The following is a 26,196-nucleotide window of genomic DNA, read 5'->3' as shown; positions in this document are numbered from 1 at the left end:
GTGTCTCCACCATGTTTAATTTTAGCTGATGATCTAAAGCATGTAGTTTGACACTTGGTGTAGAATGTAGAAAAAGTGCTGTGCAATTGGACATGGTCTTAGGAGTCAAGAACTGCCCTTGCTCCTGGCTCTTCCTGATGACCTATGTTTTGACATTTGAAGTTAAGTAGAGCCTGCTGATGTCTCCGTGAGCCTGATAAAAGTTAAAGCTGATTTAGAAGTTGATGATGCTGTCTGTGTCAAGTCCAAGACCTTTATTTACACATAGACAATGCAAATATAGCTTGCAGCTGGGGTTGAATGGATGTGGGGTAAAAAACCCCCTAGATTCTAATTCTGGTTCTGCTGTTTATTAGCTGTGTGATCTTGTGCAAGCCATTTAATGACTATGTGTCCCAACGTCCTCATCTGTAAAATGGGTGTAATAATACAAATCTTAAAGGATTGATGTGGGAATTAAAGGAGAAAATGTAGGTGATGGTTCTTAGCACAGAACTTGGAACTTAGTAAGTCAGTGTTTTGTTTTTTTTTGTTTTGTTATTGTTTTTCTTGGTCACGCTGCGTGGCATGTGGGATCTTACTTCCCCGACCAGGGATCGAACCCGCGTCTCCTGCATTGGAAGCACAGAGTCTTAACCACTGGACCGACAGGGAAGTCCCAGTAAGTTAGTTTTAATAGAACACATAATTCAGATCAAACATCAATTTTTAAATATCTCTGTGTGCCATGCATTGGGCTAGTTTCTAGGGCCACAGAGATGAATATGATCTGGTTTCTGCTCTTAAGAAGCCAATGGAGTAGTAACTGACAGTTTATAAATCTTTTAACTCAGTCTGAATAATAATATTTCAAGATCCTAACACTTTGTTTATGCCCAAAGACATCAGCAACATGAGGTTTTCTGCTGAATAACGTTTCTGGAATATTAAGTTTCTACGAGAACTGTGTAGTGTCTTTTGGTGAGGCCACGTAGCATAACAAAAAGATAGACATATGCTTACATTGGACTCAGATACTCACCAATTAATACTAATAGGTACCTGGGCAAGTTGGATAATCTCTCTGAAGCTCATTTTCCTTATTTGTAAAATATGGAAACTAACACATTCATAGGGTTATTGTGATGATTAAATGTGATGAGATATATAACACTCCTGGCACAGTTCAAGCCACAGTCCCTGACACAAGGTAGATAATAAATGGTAGAATTAGTGAGAAAAAAATATATATCCAAAAGGAAAAGAGAGTAGCTTTGTATTACACTTGGTTGCATGGATGTTTCATGCCCTTGGTTAGCTACTGGATAGGAACTGTGTCTCTTCATCTTTAGCTTTCTTGAAGGTGCTAAACATGTGCCTTGTTTTCAACAAACTGTTGAACTGTAAAATCTAAGAAAGAGGCTATCCCAAAGAAAAGGAAGGAAGGGGGAAACTGGAAGGTAGTTTTTATTGGCTGCTATCCCCTTCAGATATATTCTTATTTACTACTTAAATTAGATAGAGATGATTACCTTCATGCTTACAGAAGAGGAATTTCAGTCCTGAACTTAATTGTCCTCTCCCTTCATTTTGCTCACTTGGATAAATCCAGCTCTCTACATACTCCGAGCTTACTCCTGAACAGCATGACATTGCTGAAGAACAGCTGATATCCCTGTTGACTGGTCTCACTTTAAATTCATGATCATAAATCTTTTTTAAAAATATTTATTTATTTATTTATTTTGGCTGTGCCAGGTCTTAGTTGCAGCACATAGGATCTTCATTGCTTCATGAGGACTCCTTAGTTGCAGCATCGGACACTTAGTTGCAGCATGCATGTGGGATCTAGTTCCCCAAGCAGGGATTGAACTCAGAATCCCTGTGTTGGGAGCACAGAGTCTCACCCACTGGACCACCTGGGAAGTCCCCATGACCATAAATCTTAAATGGGCATGCAACACTGCCCAGCAATCCTACTCCACTTCTATTGTTTTCTCACTCTTTGAAATGACACTTCCAAACCTTCTCCTCTTTTTTCATGCCACATTTTCTTCAGAAAATTCTAAAAACTAACATATATTGAGTGTTCAGTATCTATCAGGTACTGTTCTAAGGTCTTTACATGTATGAGCTCATTTAATCCTGAAGACAACTTTTTATTATCCACATTTTAAAGATGGAGAATCTGAGGCACAGAGAAGTTAGAAAACTTGCTAATATCATATAACTACTAACTAATGGGCCTGAGGATTCAAACCTAGGTACTGTGGCATCAGAGTTCACATTCCTACCACTAAAATTTAAGCCTTTCCTCAACTAAAAGCAGATAGAAGCTTATTTATTTCTCTACCACCAAACTACCAATCCATGGCATTTGAACCCATACTCACTGCTCTCCCTCTTATTACTATGGATGAAGTATAGCTCCTGGTTTTACTGGTGAATTTCACCAAACATTCAAAGAAAAATTAATGCCAATCCTTCTCAACCCTTCAAAAACACTGAACAGAAGGGAACACTCCAAGACTCATTTTACAAGGGCAGCACTATCTTGATATCAAAGCCAGACACAGATACTACATGAAAACAAACAAACAAAAAAACTATAGGCCAATATCCCTCTGAATATAGAAGCAAAAATTCTCAACAAGATACTAGCAGATCAAATTCAACCACACATCAAAACAATCATACACAGCAATTAAGTGAGATTCATTCTTGGAGTGCAAGGATGGTTCAACAAGCAAATTAATAAACGTGACACATCACATTAATAGAATGAAAAGTAAAAATTATATGATCATCACAATAAATGTAGAAAAAGCATTTGGCAAAGTTCAACATCCATTCATGATTAAAACTCTCAACAAATCTGGTATGGAAGGAATATGTCATAAAGGCCATGTATGACAAACCCACAGCTAACATCATACTAAATGGTGAAAGCTTGAAAGCTTTTACTCAAAGATCAGGAACAAGACAAGTGTGTGCACTCTCACCACTCCTGTTCAACATAGTACTGGAAGTCCTAGCCAGAGAAATCGGGCAAGAAAAAGAAATAAAAGGCATCCAAATCAGAAAGGAAGAAGTAAAATTTTCTCTGTTTGTAGATGACATGATTTTATATACAGAAAATCCTAAAGACTCCACAAAAAAAAGTTAGATCTAATTGCCAAATTCAGTAAAGTTACAGGATACAATCAATATAAAAAAATCAGTAGTATTTCCATACACTAACAATAAATTATCTGAAAAAAAAACATAAAAATGACAATCCCATTTACAATAGCATTATCAAACCAGTTTGTTTGCTCGACATGCAGGAAGCCAAACTGAGACATGGAGCTTTGCAGTACAGAAAGGGTTTATTCAGGAGGAAGCCAAGCGAGGAGTCAGGAGAACAAATTTCAGATCTGTCTCTGCAAGGGCGACAGGCCTGTGATATTTATGGGATAAAGAAGCAGGGTGGTTTTCAGTGTGGGGAAATGTGATTGGAGGTAGGGAAAAGGTGAGGTATTCAGTGTTCTGAGCAGGCCCAGTTTTAGGGTCAGTGGTCCCCACTTGCCTTAGTCAGTCTGAACTGGGCAGGAGCTGACTCCAAATTTCTGGAAAACAACTTAAGTTCCTGTTACTATAGTGACCCATATATCAGAAGTGTTATCTGTAGGGGTGGTTAAGAAGTATGGTGATATATTACCTAGATATGTGAAGCTTGGAGGGTATGCAGTTAGAGAAAGGGAAAAAAAATCAAACAAACTGACAGCAGATTTAATCAGTAAAGGCAGGTTACAAACAGAGGGGTTACTAACAAGTTGTTTCCTTATCTGCTGTTCTGTAAGACACACTCAAGGATTTCTGTTTAGGCTCCAGCTTCTGTTAACCCTATGGGACACAGTTTCAACAGCAACAAAAAACAATAAAATACTTAGGAATAAATCTAACCAAGGAGGTGAAAGATTGGTACACTGCAAACTATAAAACGTTAATGAAAGAAATTGAAGAAGGCACAGATAAATGGAAAGCTATTTCGTGTTCATGAACTGGAAGAATTAATATTGTTAAAATGTTCATACTACCCAAAGCCACTTATAGATTCAATGAAATCTCTCTCAAGATTCCAGTGGCATTTTTTACAGAAAAAAAAAAAAATCCTGAAATTCATTTGGAACCACAAAAGAGTCTGCTTAGCTAAAGCAATCCTGAGAAAGAATAACATAGCTGGAGGCATCCCACTTTCTGATTTCAAACTATATTACAAAGATATAGTAATCAAAACAGTATGACACTGGCATAAAAACAGATATATAGATCAGTGGAACAGACTCAAGAGCCCAGAAATAAACCCATGCATATACAGTCAACTAATATTTTGACATGGGAGCCAAGAATGCTCATTCAGTGGGGGAAAGGTAGTCTTTGCAATAAATGGTGCTGGGAAAATTCATATGAAGAAGAATAAAACTAGACCTTATTTTAAACCACTCACAACAATTAACTCAAAATGGATTAAAGACTTAATTGTAAGATCTGAAACCATAAAACTTCTAGAAGAAAACAGGGGAAAGCTTCTTGAAATAGGTCTGGGCAATGATTTCTTTGGATATGACACCACCTAAAGCACAAAGCAGCAAAAGCAAAAATAAACAAGTGGGACTACATCAAACTAAAAGTTGGTCAAAATATTAAAACTGCTGGTTGTGAGATATATAAGTTCTGGGAATGTAGCGTAAAGCATGGTGACTATAGTTAACTATACTGTATTGTATATTTGAGAGTTGCTAAGAGAGTAGATCTTAAAAGTTCTCATCACAAGAAAAAAAATTATGGGGTGAGGTGATGGATGTTAACTAAACGTAGCATGGTAATCATTTCACAATATACACATATATCAAATCATGTACATCTTAAATTTATACAATGTTATATGACAATTATATCTCAATAAAACTGAGAAAAAAGATAGCAAGCAGATCAAGCATAATAAATTTGATCTTACTTTAGCTCTTTGATTTGATTAGCTAGCAATTTGATTTGCTAGCAAGTAGGTTCTCTGTTTAGCTCCCTCAGTGATATTTTTTTTCCTAGAGCTTCTGCCATCAGCAAAGAGGAGGGATTCACAGCACAGTACCTGAATATACAAAATACTTTTAAGTGCAAAAAATTAGAAATTTAAAAATTAAAGACAAAGAAAACCTCTTCCTTGATCTCACAGCCACTTCTAGCTAATGCCCTGCTTCTTAGTTCCCTTTTTCTTACCCTTCACATCTCAATTTAAATGCCATTTCCTGAGGCACCACTCACAGACACCTAATATAAAGTAGCTACCCATTGGCTTCCTATTACATCAGCTTACTTAAATTCTCTGCAAGGCATTCATCACTATTAGATATTTTTGTTTACTTGTTTAGTGTCTGCTTTCCATCACAGAATTTAAGCTCTTAGCAAGGAACCTTTCTGTCTCCTTCAGCGTTGCATTCCCAGGACCTCAGACATTGTCTCAATATGTAGGACAATATTTCCGTTGTCCTTATAGGCTCTACGTGATTTCCCCTTACTTTCTGACCTTATCTCCAACTACTTTCTGCTCCACTCACAATGAACAATCTGCTGTTCCTTTGCCAGCCTCCCTCCTTCCCTTTCTTTAGGTCTTTGCTCAAAAGTTACTTTCTCATTCAGGTCTTCTCTGTTTGGGAACTTAAAATTGTAGCCCCTACTCTCTGCTTCTTTCCTTGCTTAATTTTCCTCCAAATTACCAAATTGTAACATACTGTATAATTTACTATTTATTTTATTTCCTGTTCGCATCAGGAAGTCTCTGCTGAATCCCCAAAGCCTAAGAGTATCTAGCACAAAACAAAAAGTATTTATTAAATGAATGGGTTTGTGAAATGATTGCTTAAATGAATATCAGATGTGAGATCTTTTGGATGTGTAAGGTATCATCATGGGCAGTAAAATTATTTATGTTAATAAATAATCTTAACAGCAGTATTCATGCTTGAGTTCTTCACATCTCAGGTATGGAGTCCTACACACAACAGGCTCCCCCCAAAATCGTTTTTTGAGTTTGATAGCTGGGGATATGTGTCAGCGAGTCCATCAGGACGAGGAGCCGCTTGTCCCGCCCTGGCCCCGCCCCTGCCCGCGACGGCCACGCCCACCGCATGCCGAATGCCTTATAGGCGATTGACGTCAGGCAATTTGTTGTCATTGGCGGCTCCCAAGATGGCGTCCATCATGGAAGGGCCGCTGAGTAAATGGACTAACATGATGAAGGGCTGGCAGTACCGTTGGTTCGTGCTGGACTACAATGCAGGGCTGCTCTCCTATTACACAGTAAGTCCTCGGAGGCAAAGCCCCGAGCGCCTCGGGGGTTGCGATCCCTGCGTGGAGGTGGGGACCGGGCGTTTTGGTAGCCGGGAAGAGGTTGCTAGGCTGGGGGTGCAGCCGTACGGGAGGGCTCCCTCGTGAGGGAGGGTTTTACGTCCCGGATAGCCAATGAGGGTGAAAGAGAGGCTGGCTCAGCCAGTAAGCAGGTACCGGCTGTATGATTTATGGGCTGGGGGCGAGCCGTGTTTCTTAGGGTCGGGTGTTTGTTGTCGGGGTGGAGTGGGGTGCTGTTGTAGGTGGGTGGGTGGTTGTAGTCGTGGTTTGAGGGGTTCGGTCGCGCGGTCCGTGCGGTTTCCCCGTGTTAATCATGGATTTGATATTGTCCCCCCAAGCCCTGTAGACGGCCGCGCCCCTTACCTTCCCTCCAGGGATTGAGGAGTGCTGCTTTCTTAGAACAGTGGTCTGACGAGCTTGGCCGACTTGCCTTCGCAGGTCTGCCCAAGTTGAGCGTCTCTTTTCACAGGACTCCCGCCTCCATTCTGCGGGAGGCAAGCGTGACCGACGCCTTAACTTTTGAGAGCGGAGGATTTCCTACACAGAAGTCTCTTGTTAGCGAAGAGAGACTGGATAGTGCGATGTCTCCTGAAAGTTTTATTCCGGGAAGGGCTGAGTTAAGGGCTTCAGTGTCGTTAAACACGAATAATTGGCCGTGGGAAAGTCCATGAATTGCTATGAATCTTATGTTCTGACTATCCCTCCACCCCGACGCATTAGAAATGGAAGGTGGGTGGAATTAGAGAAATTACTTACCAAAGTACTGCCTCTGAATGGTGTCTAGTTAATAATAGCCAATGAGAGGGAAGAAGCCTCTTAAAAGAACAAAATAGAATGTCCTGAAGGCTTTGGAAAATAATAGAAGACAGAAGGAAAAAAAATTATGATTATGGAAGGAGGGTTAATGTCAATGAGAGAAATGGGGACGCTAGTATGTTTTCGTTAATTTAAACAATATTTATTGAGCGCCTACTACATGTTGTTATTGCTTACGCTAGGGGTGTGTGGGTGTGTGTGCACACGCGTGTGCACGTGACTCACCATTCCTTTTCTCTGGAGCTTATCTTCTAATCTAGTGGTTCCCTTAATTCATTTTACTCAGATAACTCTGAGGGGTAGGTATTCATTATCCCCATTTTACAGTTTTGGAATCTGAGGCTCCAGGCTTTTAAGCAGTTTGCGCAAGATAACAGAGCTAGCAGTAAGCAGTGTTATCAGGGTTCTAAATAACTGGCTTTTTTACTTTTTCCATTACACTTCACTTTCACTACAGGAAGGAGAAAAATGCAATCTTTGAGTTACTAAAGACAAGCCTGCAGGAGTAACAAGTATAACTTTCAACATCAACTTCCTTTCTTTACATAATTTTTAAAGGATAAAAAAAGACCAAACCTGAATGAGGTTTAAATACATTGTTCAAGATTATCTTTAGGTAGCCATGAAAGAGAGGCGAATGAACATTGCATCCTGAAAACTCTGGAATTATGAAATCCCATAGTTCAGATAAATGAAGAGTAATAATGGGTTTCAGTAGAAGTGATAATCAGAAAATCCTTCTGAACCTTTCCAGCCTATTCAAGGTAGAGTAATTTCAGTGAGTGGCACTATGGAATGAAGTTACTCTACAAATCCCAACTTTGTGTGGGTCTGAATCTAGGGTCACACTGGAGAGGCCCCAAGCTGTGGTTCTTGGGAACTCCCAGCACAGACAGAATCTTCTTTTTTTCCTGTTTTTCTTCCTTTGTCATATCCTTTTTCTGCCTCCTTGCCCTTTTAGTTTCTGAATATCTTGACAAATCTCTCCTTGTCTTACTGGCTAAATACGGTTTTTTAAATTATACTTCTTCCTTGCCACCCCTCCCCCCCATTACTTATCCTCCCTTCTGAGATTAGACTATAAAAACATCATCCCTGCCAGCAGGAGGTATCATATTTCTCACTAATGGATATTTAGAAGCTTTTTTTCCTGTTCTTTGGTGTTAAAGTATTTGCTTGCAAAGAAACCACAGAGAAATATTGTAAAATAAAATTATCTTGTGAAAATAAAATGATACTCAATCCCAAATTAGAGGAGGTCCAGTAAAGATGGGAAAAGGATAGATATTCACTTAAAGAGAAAATAGGAGACATTGAATGTTGGCAATGAATTCTGTACACTTGGACATTGTTTCAGTACATTAGGATTTGGAAGGATGAAGGTACATCTTAATGATTTGCATGTGGCTGTTAACTTGGAGCTGCATCTTCTAGGAGGAGTATCTGAATTAGTTGCACAGCATTTTAAGCAGAGCAGTAAATAGCAAGTTACTCTATTCCTTGTTTCCAAAATCACTCAGGCTTTGGTCTGGCTCTGTGGTTGCAGGCCTTTTCTAGGGTGGCCATGAAAACCCTGGACTAAATTAAATTGGCCTTGTTTTAGAGTTGGCCTGTACCAAGAACTGATATTGGGATACTCTCAGGGTTGGAAAGGATCACAGGAATTGCTGTGAACTAAATAGATTCACCCAAACCTCACCTTAGCCTGGATCTTCTCTTCTGGACCTGGGCCCAGACCCAAACCTATCTTCTGGGAATGGATGGTCTTTTTACTTTACATTTCTTTTATTTTCATAATATGTAAATTTTTGGTTTTTGAAAAAGAGTTTAGTATATTATTCTGACCAATACAGGAACAGAGAAACTGATTACCTTCTTTAGAAAAGTAGAATTAGGCCATCTTTTCAGCTCAAGCTCAGTCTTTTAATTATTAGAAACAATTATTCATTCAGCAAGCATTTATCTGGGACTTTTAAATAGGCACTTTACTATATATGTTGGAGGTACAAGCACGAAGGAGAGAGTCCCTTCCATCTAGGAACTCACAATCTAGCAGAGCAGACAGCTAAACATAATTTCAAAACAGTATGGTAAATTCTATAATAGAAGTAAGAATAGACTGCTGTGGGCACATTGCCTAAAAAAGGCTAGAGAGACATTTGAGCTGAGACTTAAAGGTAGAAGAGAAGAAGGGCATTTCAGGCAGTGAGAAATATGTACAAATTGGGAAACTTGAGAACATAAAATGCATTAAGATATTGAGAATTTCTGAGCAGCTTTAGTGTAAAGGTGTGTAGGGAGATAACAGGAGATTGAGTCCAGAAGGTATTTGGAGCCATAGGTCAGGCCTGGAGATGAAGATCTGTTAGATTATAGCACAGAATTTGTTGAATTTTTATTAGGTGAGATGCCCAGGGAGGGCTAAGGATATAAATTTGGGAACACTGTGTGGACAACCAACCGTTTAGGTGAATCATGGTCACAAAGGAAGACAAGAAAGGAAAGAAAATTGAGGGAGACATAGATATGTGATATAGATATAGATTATGTGAGATATAGATATGTGAGGAGTTGGAAGTTTAGAAAGTTAGTGGAGGCCATGCCTTTTGTAAATTTATCAAATGTTTATTGATTATGTACTATGTGCCAGGCACTATGCTAAGAAGAAGGGTTAAAATGGTAAATAAGATGTATATAGTCCATGGTCTCATGATACCTAGAGTCTACTGCCATGTACATCAGGTAAGAGCTGTGAAAAGGGAAGCATAGGATTTTGGGAGGTGCAGAGGTGGGTAACTTGACTCTGTCTTGGAGGGTCAGAAAAGGTTTCCTAGAAGTAGGTTTGCTGTTACCTGAATGGTGAATAGAAATTAGTGATGTGAGCAGAGAGAGAAAACTGCTTGAGATAGAGGGAATAAATGTTTTTCGAGGAGACAAGAGTAAGGAGCTTGTTAGTCCTGGAGTTTGGGCTGTGTAGTGGACAATGGTGAGATGAGCTGGAGAGAGAAACAGGGGCCCGATAATGAAAGTCTTTCTTGATCAACCATGCTAAGGAATTTGAACTTTACGCCCCAGGGCAGTGGAAAGTCATTTAAGTATTGTAAGCACTTTTTGTTATAGAAAAAAACTTTTATTATAGAAAATTTCTTTCAAACATATACAAAAGAGGATAGTAAAATGAATTCCTGTCATCCAGCTTGTACAATATCAACATATGGCCAATCTTGTCTTATTAATACTCCCAATAGCTCCTTCCTAGCCCCCTGGATTACTTTAAAGCAGATCCCAGAACTCATTATTTCATTTATGATTATTTCAGTATGTATTAATAAATGTTAAGGTCTCTCTCTTAAAAGAATGTTATCACAATACCATTATTACAACTAAATAATAATAATTATTTATTAATATTTTCAACTCTCCAGTCAGTGTTTAATTTCCTTGATTTTTTTCTCAAACACCTCTCCCTCACCAGTTGGTTTATTTGAGTCAGGATTCCAAATAAGATCCACACATAAAACTGAGTATCTTTTAGTCTATAGGTCCTCCTTCACTCGTTTTTTCTTTGTCATTCATTTGCTTTTTTTTTAATTAAAAAATTGTTTTTGGTTTCATTGGGTCTTAATTGCTGCACACAGGCTCTCCCTAGTTGCAGCAAGCAGAGGCTACTCTTTGTGTGGTGCTCGGGCCTCTCATTGCGGTGGCTTCTCTTGTTACAGAGCCAGGCTCTAGGTGCGCAGGCTTTAGTAGCAGCACGGAGGCTCAGTAGCTGTGGCACTCAGGCCCAGTACTTGCGGCATGCGGGCTCTAGGGCATGTGGGCTTCAGTAGTTGTGACGCGTGGGCTCAGTAGTTGTGGGTCGCGGGCTCTAGAGCTCAGGCTCAGTAGTTGTGGTGCACGGGCTTAGTTGCTCTGTGGCATGTGGGATCTTCCTGGACCAGGGCTCGAACCTATGTCCCCTGAATTAGCAGGCAGATTCTTAAACACTGTGCCACCAGGGAAGTCCTGCCATTCATTGGTTGAAGACAGCAAATTATTCTGTAGATTTTCTACATTCTGGATTTTGCTGATAATATTCTTGTGATACGTTTATACATGTTCCTTTGTCCTCCGTGTTTCCTATAAACTTATAATTAGAGCTAGAAGCTTAACTTTTTTTTTCCCTTCGGGCAGGAATACTTTGTAGGTAGAACATATTACAGGTATCTCCCACTTTTTGAGAGTTTGCTTTACCCCACTTCACTTTTAGGAAAGACCTATATTAGTACCTGTTTTTGCTAACCAGAAGAAATCCGAAGAGAATTTTTGCTTTTATGGAAAATAGGTGAAAAGCAAAAATAGCATTCAGAGGTTTTTTTTTTTGCAATGAGCTGTTATAGAGGCAGTGAGCACCCCAAAGCAGAAAGAGTGGCGCCAATAAGCTCCTTCCCTAGGAACTACACAGCATCAAGCTGCCATGGCTTTGAACTGTGTCTGTGAGCATCTTTGCTTTCTCTTGATTTATTTTGTGCATCTGTTAGAAAGATGTGTCCTAAGGTTATTGCTTCTTTGCTTTATGCCATTTCAGGAAGGTTTCATAGGAACACTCTACTTTCAGGTAACAGGGGAAACCTGTACATCAAGTGGCACATGTTGTCTGGTTGTCTCTCTGTGATTTTTAAAATTGATCAATAGGTTCAGGTAAAATTTGTATTCTTTAAAGAATACTATGGTTACAGAAAAATAATGAAGTCACATTGACAGGATTTCAGTGACTGATTGGATGTGAGTGAAAGGGGAGGAGGAGTCTGATGAAATCCAGGTTTTTAGATTTCCTTTGATGAATGATGATAGGAAGGATAAGAAGTATAGGTTGGGGTGAGAAAGGTGTTTGCTTTGGGGCATGTTGAAATTGATGTAAAGATATCATGTAATCTGGAACTTAGGAAAAAATCTGGGTTACAGATAAATATTAGCTTTACACAAATGGAGAGTTGAGAGAGTGAGTGGGAATAATAGAGAGCTTTGAATAGAACACTGAGAAACACCGTTGGATTAGCTATTGCTTGGTTACAAATTACCCACAATTTTAGCCACTTAAAACAACAAATATGTATTATTGTGTAGTTTCTGTGGCTCAGAACTTTGGGAGTGACTTAGCTAGGTGGTTCTGCCTCAGAGTCTCTCATGAAGTTGCAGTCAAGACATTGGCTAGGTTTGCAGTAACCTAAAAGGCTTGACTGGAGTTGGAGGATTTGCTTCCAAGATGACTCACAATCACGGCTGTTGGCAGAAAGCCTTAGTTCCTTGCTGGCTGTTGGAAGGTGGCCTCAGTTCCTCACCAGCCAACCTCTCCGTTAGGCTACATGAGTGTCATCATGATAAAGCATCTGCCTTCACTCAGAAGGAGTAATCCAAGTGAGAGTCAGGAGGAAGCCAAAGTGCTTAGTATGACCTGGTCTGAGGACATCACTTCTGACTTATTCTGTTCATTAGAAACGAATCATTAAGTTCAGCTCATGCTCATGGGGATGGGAATTTTAGGCATGGGCAGGAGAATTAGGCTCTACCTTTTGAAAGGAGTGTCAAAGAATTTGTGGAGGAATTTTAAGCCATCACAATCATATTTAAGGGATTGGCAGAGAAAAGAGCCTGCACAAGAGAGTGAAAAGGGACAGCCAGAAGTATCAGAGAAAAACCAGAAGAATGTGACAGTCAAGGTGGGAATAGTGAGTTGGCTTGAATACTACTGAGATAATTGAACAGATGAAATCTTAAAAATATCCATTGGATTGATCAATTTGAACATCACTGATGCCCTCAAAGAGAGAAGTTTCCATGGAGTCATGGGTGTGGAAGCCAGATTAGAGTGGTTTGAAGAGTAAATAGGAGGTAAGAAGTGGAGAAAATGAGTGTAGATTACTCAAGATGTTTCATTGTGAAAGAGGCAGAGAAGAATTAGGAATTGAGGGGAAGGGGTTTCTAAGGTAGGAGTATGCTTAAATGTTGTAGGGATGGGAAGCAGCGTCCATGCTAAAAATGAGAGTAGAGTCAAGATTTAAGGAATGTAGTAAACATTTAGATCAATGGCCATGGGAACTGGAAAAAGGAATAACTAGGGACATGTTGAAGATTAATCAGGTTGTATAAGGAACTAGTTGAGATTATAAAATATGATTTGTTTAGTCATTACCCATAAATATTTAACACTCTTTCTTGATTTGTATTGTTTTTATAACATTTTGGAGAGAAATAGCGAGTTAGTAAGTTATCAGGGCCACTCAAGGTAGTCTTTGTAAAAGGAATCATTAGAGAAATAATATGTTTTTTGCTGTTACATGCTGACTGAAAGATACTCATAGTGACTTTGAATTTCAAAACCATTGGTAATCTAAACACATTTAAGTGTTATTTGGCAGTCCTTAGCAATGTCTGGAAGGTGATTAAAAAGAAATCTAATTCTTGGATTTTAAGTTTTTGAAAAGCTTAACTATATGTGTTTCTCTTGCAAAGATGTAAAGGAGGGAGTCTCAGATTCTCCTAGAAAGATATCAGCACCACTCACATCAAACAATTAAAAGTGAATTTATACTTTTCAAAATAAACTGTTTTTAAATATATCAAATATGATTTTTATTAAGCTTATATGGTACATAGTAATAGTCCAAATCTTAATATAGTAGTTTTAGAATTGTAAAAGGAGCAGAAGAAAAATTGTATCCAATCTAAATGCCCTGAAAAGAAAAGAAAGAAGCCTCCTAAAAGGGTAAGTAGTACCAGTGGAAAGAAGTATATGGAAATTTTATATCTTTTGCTTTCCTTGAATACTCTTGTCAGCCTTGATTTTTCCCTGTTCTAATACTCTTGAGCCTTGCTCATATAATTCTTTTGGGTGTTGAATCATTTACATCTGTTATAATTAACTAGTCGTATCTCTGGTACATTCTTTGTACAGTAAGCTTGTAAACTCTTTGATAGTAGTACTAAGCATTATAATTTTCAAGCCCTATAATGTGGCACATCGTTCTCATAGTGAACGGAATGTCCAAGGCCCTGCAAACTAGGCTTAGAGATGAGATATAGAAGGTTGTTTTGGAGTTGTTGCTTATATACCCTTGTAAATTGTGCAGAATATACTGATAGCAAATATGTATGTTTCTGTGGCTTATGTAAAACCTTATTGAGCTTATATTTATAACAGTGGCTTTTGTTTAATCATCCAGAGCCTGTAGAACTGTGTGGGATCTTTTGCTTAATGTGTTATATCAGACAAACAGTCAGTTCTTGCTTTTGTTGCAGGCAGTTTTGTTGACGGTAATAATTTGTAGAAGGATGGAAAGTAGAGTTGTTCTTAAAATATGCCACTCTTATATGTGGCAATTGTCATAGGATTAGATTTTCAACTAGTTACATAATTCCAATCAAAGCTAGCTACAACAACGCTCAAGTGATTTAGATGAAGGATTTATTTCCTTTTACTGTTTATAGAGAAAAACAAATGGCTAGCCCAGTCTTTTTCTTCTCATTTACTTTATTGTAAAGGATAATCTTCTTAGATTAGTTTAGACTTCCTTAAAAAAAAAAAGAATCTACTTTTTTTGTTTGTTTGTTTGTTTTTTTATACTGCAGGTTCTTATTAGTCATCAATATTATACACATCAGTGTGTATCGCCCAATTCAGCACACCACCATCCCCACCCCACTGTGGTTTTCCTCCGTTGGTGTCCATACATTTGTTCTCTACATCTGTGTCTCAACTTCTGCCCTGCAAACTGTTTCATCTGTACCATTTCTCTAGGTTCCACATACATGCGTTAATATACGATATTTGTTTTTCTCTTTCTGACTTACTTCACTCTGTATGACGGTCTCTAGATCCATCCACGTTTCGACAAATGACTCAATTTTGTTCCTTTTTATGGCTGGGTAATATTCCATTGTATATATATACCACAACTTCTTTATCCATTCGTCTGTCGATGGGCATTTAGGTTGCTTCCATGACCTGGCTATTGTAAACAGTGCTTCAGTGAACATTGGGGTGCATGTGTCTTTTTGAATTATGGTTTACTCTGGGTATATGCCCAGTAGTGGGATTGCTGGATCATATGGTAATTCTATTTTTAGTTTTTAAAGGAACCTCCATACTGTTCTCCATAGTGGCTGTATCAGTTTAAATTCCCACCAACAGTGCAAGAGGGTTTCCTTTTCTCCAAACCCTCTCCAGCATTTGTTGTTTGTAGATTTTCTGATGATGCTCATTCTAACTGGTGTGAGGTGATACCTCATTGTAGTTTTGATTTGCATTTCTCTAATAATTAGTGATGTTGAGCAGCTTTTCATATGCTTCTTGGCCATCTGTATGTCTTCTTTAGAGAAATGTCTATTTAGGTCTTCTGCTCTTTTTGGATTGGATTGTTTGTTTCTTTAATATTGAGCTGCATGAGCTGTTTATTTATTTTGGAGATTAATCCTTTGTTCGATGATTCATTTGCAAATATTTTCTCCCATTCTGAGGGTTGTCTTTTCATCTTGTTTATGGTTTCCTTTGCTGTGCAAAAGCTTTTAATTTCATTAGGTCACATTTGTTTATTTTTGTTTTTATTTCCATTACTCTAGGAGGTGGATCAAAAAAGATCTTGCTGTGATTTATGTCAAAGAGTTTTTCTTCCTATGTTTTCCTCTAAAAGTTTTATAGTGTCTGGTCTTACATTTAGGTCTCGAATCCATTTTGAGTTTATTTTTGTGTATGGTGTTAGGGAGTGTTCTAATTCCATTCTTTTACATGTAGCTGTCCAGTTTCCCCAGCACCACTTATTGAAAAGACTGTCTTTTTCTCCATTGTATATTCTTGCCTCGTTTGTCATAGATTAGTTGACCATAGGTGCATGGGTTTATCTCTGGGCTTTCTATCCTGTTCCATTGATCTATGTTTCTGTTTTTGTGCCAGTACCATATTGTATTGATTACTGTAGCTTTGTAGTATAGTCTGAAGTCAGGGAGTCTGATTCCTCCAGCTCCGTTTTTTTCCCCCTCAAGACTGCTTTGGTTATTTGGGGTCTTTTGTGTCTCCATACAAATTTTAAGACTTTTTGTTCTAGTTCCATAAAAAATGCCATTGGTAGTTTGATAAGGATTGCATTGAATCTGTAGATTGCTTTGTATAGTATAGTCATTTTCACAATATTGATTCTTCCAATCCAAGAACATGGTATATCTCTCCATCTGTTGGTATCATCTTTAATTTCTTTCATCAGTGTCTTATGGTTTTTTTCATACAGGTCTTTTGTCTCCCTATGTAGGTTTATTCCTGGGTATTTTATTCTTTTTGTTGCAGTGGTAAATGGGAGTGTTTCCTTAATTTCTCTTTTGGATTTTTCATCATTAGTATATAGGAATGCAAGAGATTTCTGTGCGTTAATTTTGTATCCTGAAACTTTACCAAACTCATTGATTAGCTCTAGTAGTTTTCTGGTGGCATTTTTAGGATTCTCTATGTTTAGTATGAAGTCATCTGCAAACAGTGACAGTTTTACTTCTTTTCCAATTTGTATTCCTTTTGTTTCTTTTTCTTCTCTGGTTGCCATGGCTAGGACTTCCAAAACTATGTTGAATAACAGTGGTGAGAGTGGACATCCTTGTCTCGTTCCTGATCTTAGAGGAAATGCTTTCAATTTTTCACCATTGAGAATGATGTTTGCTGTGGGTTTGTCGTATATGGCCTTTATTATGTTGAGGTAGGTTCCCTCTATGCCCACTTTCTGGAGAGTTTTTTTGCAAAAGTTAAGTTTACATGATACATGGAATCATATAAATGGAATCATATTCAAAGAAAGTATTTTGAGGTATTCATAATTAATTTTTTCCCATTCACATGACAAAGATTATTATGAAAGTTGATATTCTGTGTCCCAGGGTTTTGTTCACATTAAGCCTTCATGCTAAGATTGTCCACTTATTTAATTTAATTTAATTTAATTTAACATTACTCTTATGGCACAGATGGGCAAATAAAATATTGGGTGAATATTTGGTTTGTCACTCTGGCAACTATCTCTACAGTCTCTCTCAAATCTCCTCTTTCCTCCATCACTCGTAGAAGATGCCGTGCTTCCCAGAGACAATAGAGTCCGTTTGGTGGAAACACTCTCAACTGCTCGTACTCCCACCTGTTGGTATACTTACTTTCCTGCCTATCCTTCTCTGTAATAATGGAAGAGGTAATCCTTGGGTGTTCTGGATTCCAGCTGCTCACAAATTTTTTGAGAATCTCAGTCTATAGATTTTCTTCTTTTTCTGCTTTCCTCCCTCTCTCCTGTATGTCTTCAACTTCTTCCTTTCTATGTACAGACTTTTGTTGTTTATTTTAAGAATATTTATTTTGCAGTATAACAACTAAACATCGTAGTTGTAACAATTTCATATGGAAAATTTTAGTAAATTTTTAGGTTGCCTGGTGGTTTTCATTTTTTATAACAGTTTTATTGAGATATTAATACATATACCATCTCTTTGAAAGATACAGTTCAATGAGTTTTTTATTTTTAGTTTATTCACAGAAGTGTATAACCATATCCACAATCAATTTTAGAAAATTTTTATTACCCCTAAAAGAAACCCTATTTCTATTAACAATCACCCCCAGTATTTCACCTCTAGCCCTAGGCAACCACTAATCTACTTTCAGTCTCTGTACATTTGCCTCTTTTGGACATTTCATATAAATAGAATCATATTATTAAAGTATTCTTTAAATAATTCTAATATGGCTTCTTTCATTTAACATGGTGTTTTCAAGGTCCATCCATATTGTAGCATATATCAGTGCTTTTTATTGTTGCATGTTCTGTTATATGTATATTCCACATTTTATTCATTCATCAGCTGATGAACATTTCAGTTGTTTCCACATTTGGGGTATTATGATTAATGGTACTGTGAATGCTTGTGTACATAAGTTTTGGTGTGGACATATGTTTTCATTTTTCTTGGATATATATCTAGGAGTGGAATTGCCGAGTCATATGGTAACTCTGTTTAACTTTTTGAGGAACTGCCAGACGGTTTTCCAAAGCAGCTGCACCTTTTTACATTCCCACTAGGGGTATAAGGGTTCCAGTTTCTCTGCATCCTTGACAACAATTTGTTATTTTCTGTCATTTTGATTATAGCCATCTTAGTGGGTGTGAAGTAGTATCTTACTATATTTTGATTTGTGTTTCCCGGTGACTATTGATGTTGAGCATCTTTTTGTGTGCTTAATGCCTGTTTGTAAATCTAATTAAGAGAAATATCTATTTGGGTCCTTTGCCCATTTTTAAATTGGATTGTCTTTGTTGTTGTAAGAATTTTTTATATATTCTAGATACATGTCCCTTATGAGATACATGATTTTCAAATATTTTCTCCCTTTCTGTGGGTTGTCGTTTTACTTTCGTGATAGTGTCCTTTGAAGCACAAAAGTTTTAATTTGATTATGTCTAATTTATCTTTTGTTGCTTGTGCTTTTGGTGGTATATCTGGAAAACCATTGCTTAATCTAAGGTCACAAAGTTTTATTGCCAAGTTTTCTTCTAAGAGGTTTATAGTTTTAGCTCTTACATTTAGGTCTTTGATCCATTTTGAGTTAATTTTTGTATATGGTGTGAGCTAAGGGTCACATTATTTTTTTAAAACTTTATATTCTTTATTATTTTTATTATTCTTTTGCATGTGGGTAACCAGTTATTCTAGCATCATATATTGAAAACACTATTTTTTCTCCATTGCATTGTCTTGATACTCTTGTTGAAAATCAGTTAACCATAAACCATGTGAAGATTTATTTCTGGACTCTCAGTTCTATTCCATTGATCTTTATGTCTATTCTTATGCCAGTGTCACACTATTTCAATTACTGTAGCTTTGTAGTAAGTTTTGAAATTGGGAAGTGTAAGGCCATTTTTAGCTTTGTTCTTTTTCAAGATTGTTTTGGCTCTTCTGGGATCCTTGAATTTTTATATGAATTTTAGGAGCTACTGACTTTTTCATTAACAAATTAACATGGACTGTATCTCTCCCAAGTTGAAAAATATCTCTGCTAATTCTGTGTCTCCTGGAAATACCATCTTAACCTTTCTTCTTCAGGATAGGTGAACCTATTGGAAGAGTCTTCTACATTGTCTGCCTTTATTCATCCATCTTGCATTTACCTTACAGCACTCTTTTTACCTCCAGATTTCACTGAAAATCCTAGCAAAGGTCTCTATTGATAGCTTTGTTGCTAAACCCATTGGGTGCTTTTTACCCTTAGCTTTAATAGCGCTGTCTCTGCAGAATTTGACATTACTTTTTATTTTAAAGCTTTAAAAAATAGTTTTATTGTTCTTGAAGAGATGACAACATAATCTTAATTTTTAAAAATTGAAACAATAGTGAAAACTATATTAAGTAGAAAGAAGAAAAGTTCTACTGGAAATCCTACTATCTGTGTTTTGGAGAATAGCTTTCCTAGCAACTCTGTGCTTATATACACATTTATATATATTTTGTACATATGGGATCATTTTATACATGATATTCTACAACCTAAGAGCATTTTATTAAAAGTTTTCTATATAATTTCTTGTACCATTTTGTATTGCATTTCTTCAAGTAGCAAAATGAACAAAGGATATCATTTTTCCTTCATCCTTACGTAATGAGTTCTCAGTCATCTGGCTTTGGAAGATTAAGATTCCCATGCTGTTTGTGATGCTGGAAGAGAATGTACAATAATTTGTATTATGTCCCGCCCAGTCTGCTAGGTTAAGGCAGTAACAAAGACCCACCCACAAACAAAAGACTCCACTTCTTAATGAGGGAGTGGCAAAGTTTTAGAAGAGCTTGTGGGATGAGAAATACTATTATAGGCCATTTTTGGAAAATACAGTGTGCCACAAGCCTCTACTATATTAATCATTGTTGTAGGTATTTTCTAATATTGTCAAATACATTGCCTCATTAAGCCTCATAACTTCTCCCATTTTTTTATTGCTACCACTATTGCATATAAATCACCATAATGTCTTACTTGGTCTATTGCAAAAACCTCAAAACTGTTCTCTTTGTTTCCTTTTTGTGCTCTAAAGTCCATTTTCTATCAATAGCCCAAGTGATCTTTAAAAAAAAATGAAAAAAAAAAGATAATGTTTTTCCTCCTGCTTAAAATTCTCTAATATTAGACTACAGGAAAAAAATCCAAACTCTTTACTATGACTTATGGCTTTGTGTTCTTTCTTCACTTACCTTTCTACAGTAAACCTTTTGCTCACCACTCTCTATCCACTGTAGCTTTTTTTGTGTGTTCCTAGAACACCTCACACTTGTTCCTGCCTCAGGCCTTTGCATATATTTTCTGGCTTCCTGGACTGATATTACCCCACGGCTGTACCATGGCTGATTCCTTGTTGGTGTACAGGTCTTCATTTAGGCGTCACCGCTCAGAGAAGTCTTTCCTTAACAACCACGTAAAGTAGACCTCACTGTCAGTCACTAGCACAATGGTCTTGTTTTATTTTTTCATAGCATTTCTTGTTAGCTGCTAAAATTATTGTTTGTTTGTTTATGTCTATTTCCCTCTGGAATGTAAGTATTCCCTTTGGAATGTAAGTCTCTGTTCCATGACAACAGAGACTTATGTTCTTCATTTTGTTTTTAGTATCTAGAGCAGTGCCTGGCACTTAGTGAGTATTCAGTAAATATTTATGGAATGAACAATAGTGTGAAATAGTTATTACTTCCTTTACACATGAAGAAATTGAGAAGTAAGAAATCACACAGTAGTTTCTCTGTATGTGATTAAGTCTTCTGACTCCAAATAGAATGTTCTTTCTGTCTGCGGACACTGAATTGTGCTAGCATTGATATTTTAAAATGACAATAAACCCAAGTTATCACTAGTTTGCTTACAGGTGATAACTAATTTACATCATTATCACAATGAAATAAACTTTCTGCAGAGGCTGTTCTAAAGTGCAAACTGCATTGATTAATCATTAAAAAGTACTGAATCCTTTTACATCTAAGTTGTAAAAGATAGGGACTTAAATCATCCCCTTTGAAAATGCCAAGGATAAACAAAAGACTCTTCTTCCATTCCAGTTCACCGAAAGCCTACTAGAGAAGGGGAGGAGGAGCAGATACTAAGTCTTAGAATTTGTTGATTGATGATTTTTTTAATTCACAAAATGTGAGCACAGAAACGTAGTGGCAAATTCTTGAAGCTAATTCTACTTTGACATTTTAGTCACCCAGAAGAGGATGAAGTGTAAATTTCAGATAGGTGATGATATCCTTTGTGACCAACCCACCATTCTGTGCTTGCATGTTAACTCTTATGCCTTTGTTCTTTTTTTTTGGAAACCCATACATTCTGAAGTAAAATTAGACCTGATAAAGAATGAATGTTTTTATTCTTTCTAAAATTTTTTAAATTTTTGATTGAATTACAGTTGATTTACAGTATTGTGTTAATTTCTGCTGTACAGCAAAGTGTCTCAGATATACATATATATACATTCCTTTTTACATTCATTTCCATTATGGTTTATCACAGGATATTGAATATAGTTCCCTGTGCTATACAGTAGGACTTTGTTGTTTATGTATTCTATATATAATAGTTTGCAGCTGCTAACCCGAAATTCCTAATCCATCCCTTCCCCACCCATTTTCCCCTTTGGCAACCACAAGTCTGTTCAGAATAAGTGTTTTTAAATTGCGTTTTTAAAAAGTGGGTTTTTTCCCTCTTGATTATAAAAGTAAAATATGTCTATTGCAGATCATTGACTTCTCAAGTCCTTGAAAGTTTCTTAAGCCCTTTGGCATAGTTCTTGAATTCTTGACCTACTTCCTTATTCTTGCTCATAATCCTGCTTTCCCTTAAGCACCAACATCTAAGAGAAATTCTTTAAGAAAATAATTTCTTAGGCAATGTTTGAATTTATAACAACTTTCCCCATGTCTTTTGATATTCCCATGCTGTATTTTGAGTGCTTTTCCTAGCTAACCTGGGAACCATTTCTAACAGTTTCTTTGCAAAAATTTGTTCTGGGTTCTAAACTCCAAATTTGAACAAGGAGCTTTTGGAGCATAGCCTCATTCTAATTTGGGACCTGTAGGATGAGTTTTAGAATTAGGACTACAACTTCAAAAATCCATGGTTCTGGCTATTGTTCTTGCAATACAAGAATAACACAAAAAAATTGTATTTCACCAAAAAAATCTACAAACAATAAATACTGGAGAGGGTGTGGAGAAAAGGAAACCCTCTTGCACTGTTTGTGGGAATGTAAATTGATACAGCCACTATGGAGAACAATATGGAAGTTCCTTTAAAAACTACCAGTAGAACTACCATACGACCCAGCAATCCCATTACTGGGCATATACCCTGAGAAAACCATAATTCAAAAAGAGACATGTACTGCAATGTTCATTGCAGCACTATTTACAATAGCCAGGACATGGAAGCAGCCTAAGTGTCCATTGACAGATGAAAGGATAAAGAAGATGTGGCACATATATACAATGGAATATTACTCAGCCATAAAAAGAAACGAAATTGAGTTATTTGTAGTGAGGTGGATGGACCTAGAGTCTGTCATACAGAGTGAAGTAAGTTAGAAAGAGAAAAACATATACCGTATGCTAATACATATATATGGAATCTAAAACAAAAAAGTGGTTCTGAAGAACGTAGGGGCAGGACAGGAATAAAGATGCAGACGTAGAGAATGGACTTGAGGACACGGGGGGGGTAAGGGTAAGCTGGGATGAAGTGAGAGCATGGCATGGATGTATATACACTACCAAATGTATAATAGATAGCTAGTGGGAAGCAGCTGCATAGCACAGGGACATCAGCTCTGTGCTTTGTGACCACCTAGAGGGGTGAGATGGGGAGGGTGGGAGGGAGACACAAGAGGGAGGGGATATGGGTATATATGTATACGTATAGCTGATTCACTTTGTTATACAGCAGAAACTAACACAACAATGTAAAGCAATTATACTCCAATAAAGATGTTAAAAAAATTTTTGCATTGTACAAATTTTCCCATCTTCGTAGTGCTTTTCTTGCTGTTCATCTTTTCATTATCTTATTGTCTTGGGCCCTGATTTAGTCTTTTCCAACAAATAAGGAGAAACATTCTTGGCAATTTTTAATAGAAAAGTGAAGTTGAATGATAATAATGGATTATCACTGCACAGTTTGGTGGGAGAAGTACTAATATACAGCATAAACCACCTGGAGTTTAACACACCCCCATCATTTCTTTCAGTCATTTTTTTTGTGAAATGACATTAATCACTATTTAGTATTTTGGGCAGTATTTGAAAAACTAAACAAACATAGGAAATATACATTGAGGTCCAATATATATTAACATACCTTAAATAATTTGTAGCACTTAGGCTACTAGTTAGTATTTAATATTTAACTTTTTCTTAGAAAGGATGCACAATCCCTGTCATCATAGCTGTGCTTAATTAAACCCTGTGAAAGTGGTTCTCTTTCTACTGGCCTGAAATTCTGACTTGTAGATAAAATTGTCCTTTTTAAGAAATAGTGAGAGACCTGGGACTTTACAATGTAAGATGTCACTAGATCAAAATACAGGTCTAGGGCTTCCCTGGTGGCACAGTGGTTGAGAGTCCGCCTGCCGATTCAGGGGCACGCTTTCGTGCCCCGGTCCGGGAAGATCCCACATGCCGCCGAGCGGCTAGGCCCGTGAGCCATGGCCACTAAGTCTGTGCGTCCGGAGCCTATGCTCCGCAACGGGAGAGGCCACAACAGTGAGAGGCCCACGTACCGCAAAAACAACAACAACAACAACAACAAAAAATACAGGTCTACAGTCCTTTACCCATAATTCTGAAATTCCTCAGTCTCTGAATTCCAGAAGTATTTTTTTCTAAACTTATTATATTCTCATTTGGAAGTAAAGCCTGTCTTGAACTGTGTGGCTATTTATAATCTCTATCATACTTAGTGTAAATATATGTTGTACTACCTAAATAGTAGTATGCTTAATTGTGAAATTAATTGATTGCTTAATACTTCAGACTCCACTGCAGGTGTGACACAGTTTATGTACTATATGTTTATTACTTTTCAAAAATTGTGAATTTCAAAACACATTTGATCTGAAAGTCTCAAATAAGAGATGTGGACCTGTATCTGTTATCTAATGTCGTAGGGATTTACATGCCAGCAATAGTTCAGAAGAAAGGGGTACCACCCTCTGAAGTATTGTTGCGAGGCTTTGTAGGGTGGCAGTTATACTGTTGAGTTCAGAAGGGTCACTGATTTGACACTCAGCCTTTGTGGCTCAGAAAAACTTTGAAAGAAAACTTAAATTAACCAGATCTATAGTAACTGTGGTAGAATGCATGGCCTTTAGAGTCAGACCTGGATTGAAATCCTCTCTATCCCACTTATTATATGTGAGTCCATGGGCAGGTTATGTAAGCCTTTCTGAGCCTTTATTTTCTCAATTACAAAATGGATATAATAAAAGAACCTATATCATAAGATTGATGTGAGAATTAATTAATATTGTATTTAAAGCACTAGCACAGTGTCCGGCATATAAGTGCTCAGTAAATAATAACAAAAAGCTAAAGTTTATGACAGTGTTTTACATATAATAATATTCACTAAATGTACATTGTGGTAACTATTACATAAGCTAATTTTCAAATTTATTAATTCATAACAAGATATATAGCTGTTAAGAAGACTGCTTATTTAGGCTATCTCATTAGTGCATTAGTACATATAGTCTCTGAAAGCAAGCTATATGGGATGCCAAATCTATAAGCAGAAGCAGACTAAAGGGAGTTATATATTTTATTATAGATATTTAATCAGACATTGATATCAAGATGCAGTAACTCTGTGTTAGAGACATACCTATTATAAGAACCAAACAGGTCTAATCTGTTGATCAGCAAAACTTCTATTCTGGCTTTCTGGTTCTGGTTGTGGCCTTCCTACTGTAGTTCTCTTACTTTTAATACTTTCTGATACTTAGTAATTAGTATAATTACCTCTAAGCTGTTCCAGCTCTTAAAGATGATCTTGTATATATCTCTGTTCTGATACATGTCTGGTTTCTTTGAAGGAAGGCAGCCATCTTATAGGAGCTTGGAGAGACCCCAAATATCACTGTCCCCTCGTATACTGATTCAATATATTTTCCTAAGGCTCTATCTGTAGTATACTGCTGCTCGAATGAGGCCCTCTGTAATGGGGAGGGGGAGATGAGGAAGTTATCTATGGCAACTTGAAGGATGAATGATAGGGAAAATTCCTCCATTATTGTGGGTCTGTGAATCCTCAGTGTTTCTGGTGGTGTAGCTTTCCAGTAGCATGATGACATTTTGGGCTATTGAGTGCCCACAAGGCATTAACTAGTGAAGGCTCTCTGGTACATTAAATACTATCAAGATGGCTTAAGGAGTCTGTGCTCTCCCAAATAGAAAGGAAACTACAGGAATGGGTGTTATTGCTGTCATTTCCTATTTTGTAGTTGTTATTGTAAGCAGTGTATCTATGTGGAATTCTGGCAAGTACTATTTATTTATTTACTTTTATTGAGATATAATTATACCCAATAAAAAACCCACAGATTTCAAGTATGCAGTTAGATGAGTTTTGACATTTGTTTACACCCTTGTTACCAGTATCAATCAAAATACAGAGCATTGCTGTCATCCTGCAAAATTTCCTCCTGTCCTTTTCCTGTCCATCCTACACCCTAGAGCCAGCCTCTTGTGATTTCAATCTTTAGGTTAGTTTTGACTAGCAGGTTGAGCCCCTGCTAGGTGTTCCAGGAGTGCATGGTCCAAGGAGCAACACTAGCTAGAAGCGTAACCTCATGTAATTTTGGGAAAGAACTAACGTGTGACTCAATACTGAAGCAGTATTACATTCATGTTAAAAGGAGGGAGACCATTTTGACATTTGTCCACATTCATTGTCCACTTGTCTTCTACCATCAATTTATT

General features: G+C 37.2%; 1 protein-coding gene across 11 annotated transcripts in view; it reads left to right on the top strand.

Moving 5' to 3' along the window:
* Positions 1–6,153: 6,153 nt before the first annotated feature.
* OSBPL9 (oxysterol binding protein like 9) overlaps positions 6,154–26,196 on the top strand; it is a 177,604-nt gene continuing 157,561 nt past the window's right edge. For 5 of the 11 annotated variants that reach the window (XM_067007912.1, XM_067007906.1, XM_067007900.1 and 2 more), the window contains exon 1: positions 6,192–6,318. In XM_067007912.1, the coding sequence (XP_066864013.1) occupies positions 6,208–6,318 (111 nt within the window). In that variant the 5' untranslated portion in view covers positions 6,192–6,207. Of the gene's footprint in view, positions 6,319–26,196 lie in introns of all 11 variants that reach the window. The other 6 variants (XM_059064077.2, XM_059064059.2, XM_067007948.1 and 3 more) reach the window with 4 other exon arrangements.

The sequence above is a fragment of the Kogia breviceps genome, chromosome 1 (assembly GCF_026419965.1).
Source record: "Kogia breviceps isolate mKogBre1 chromosome 1, mKogBre1 haplotype 1, whole genome shotgun sequence".
In the NCBI taxonomy this organism is placed as follows: Eukaryota; Metazoa; Chordata; class Mammalia; order Artiodactyla; family Physeteridae; genus Kogia; species Kogia breviceps.
This window is presented reverse-complemented; position numbering and strand designations above follow the sequence as displayed.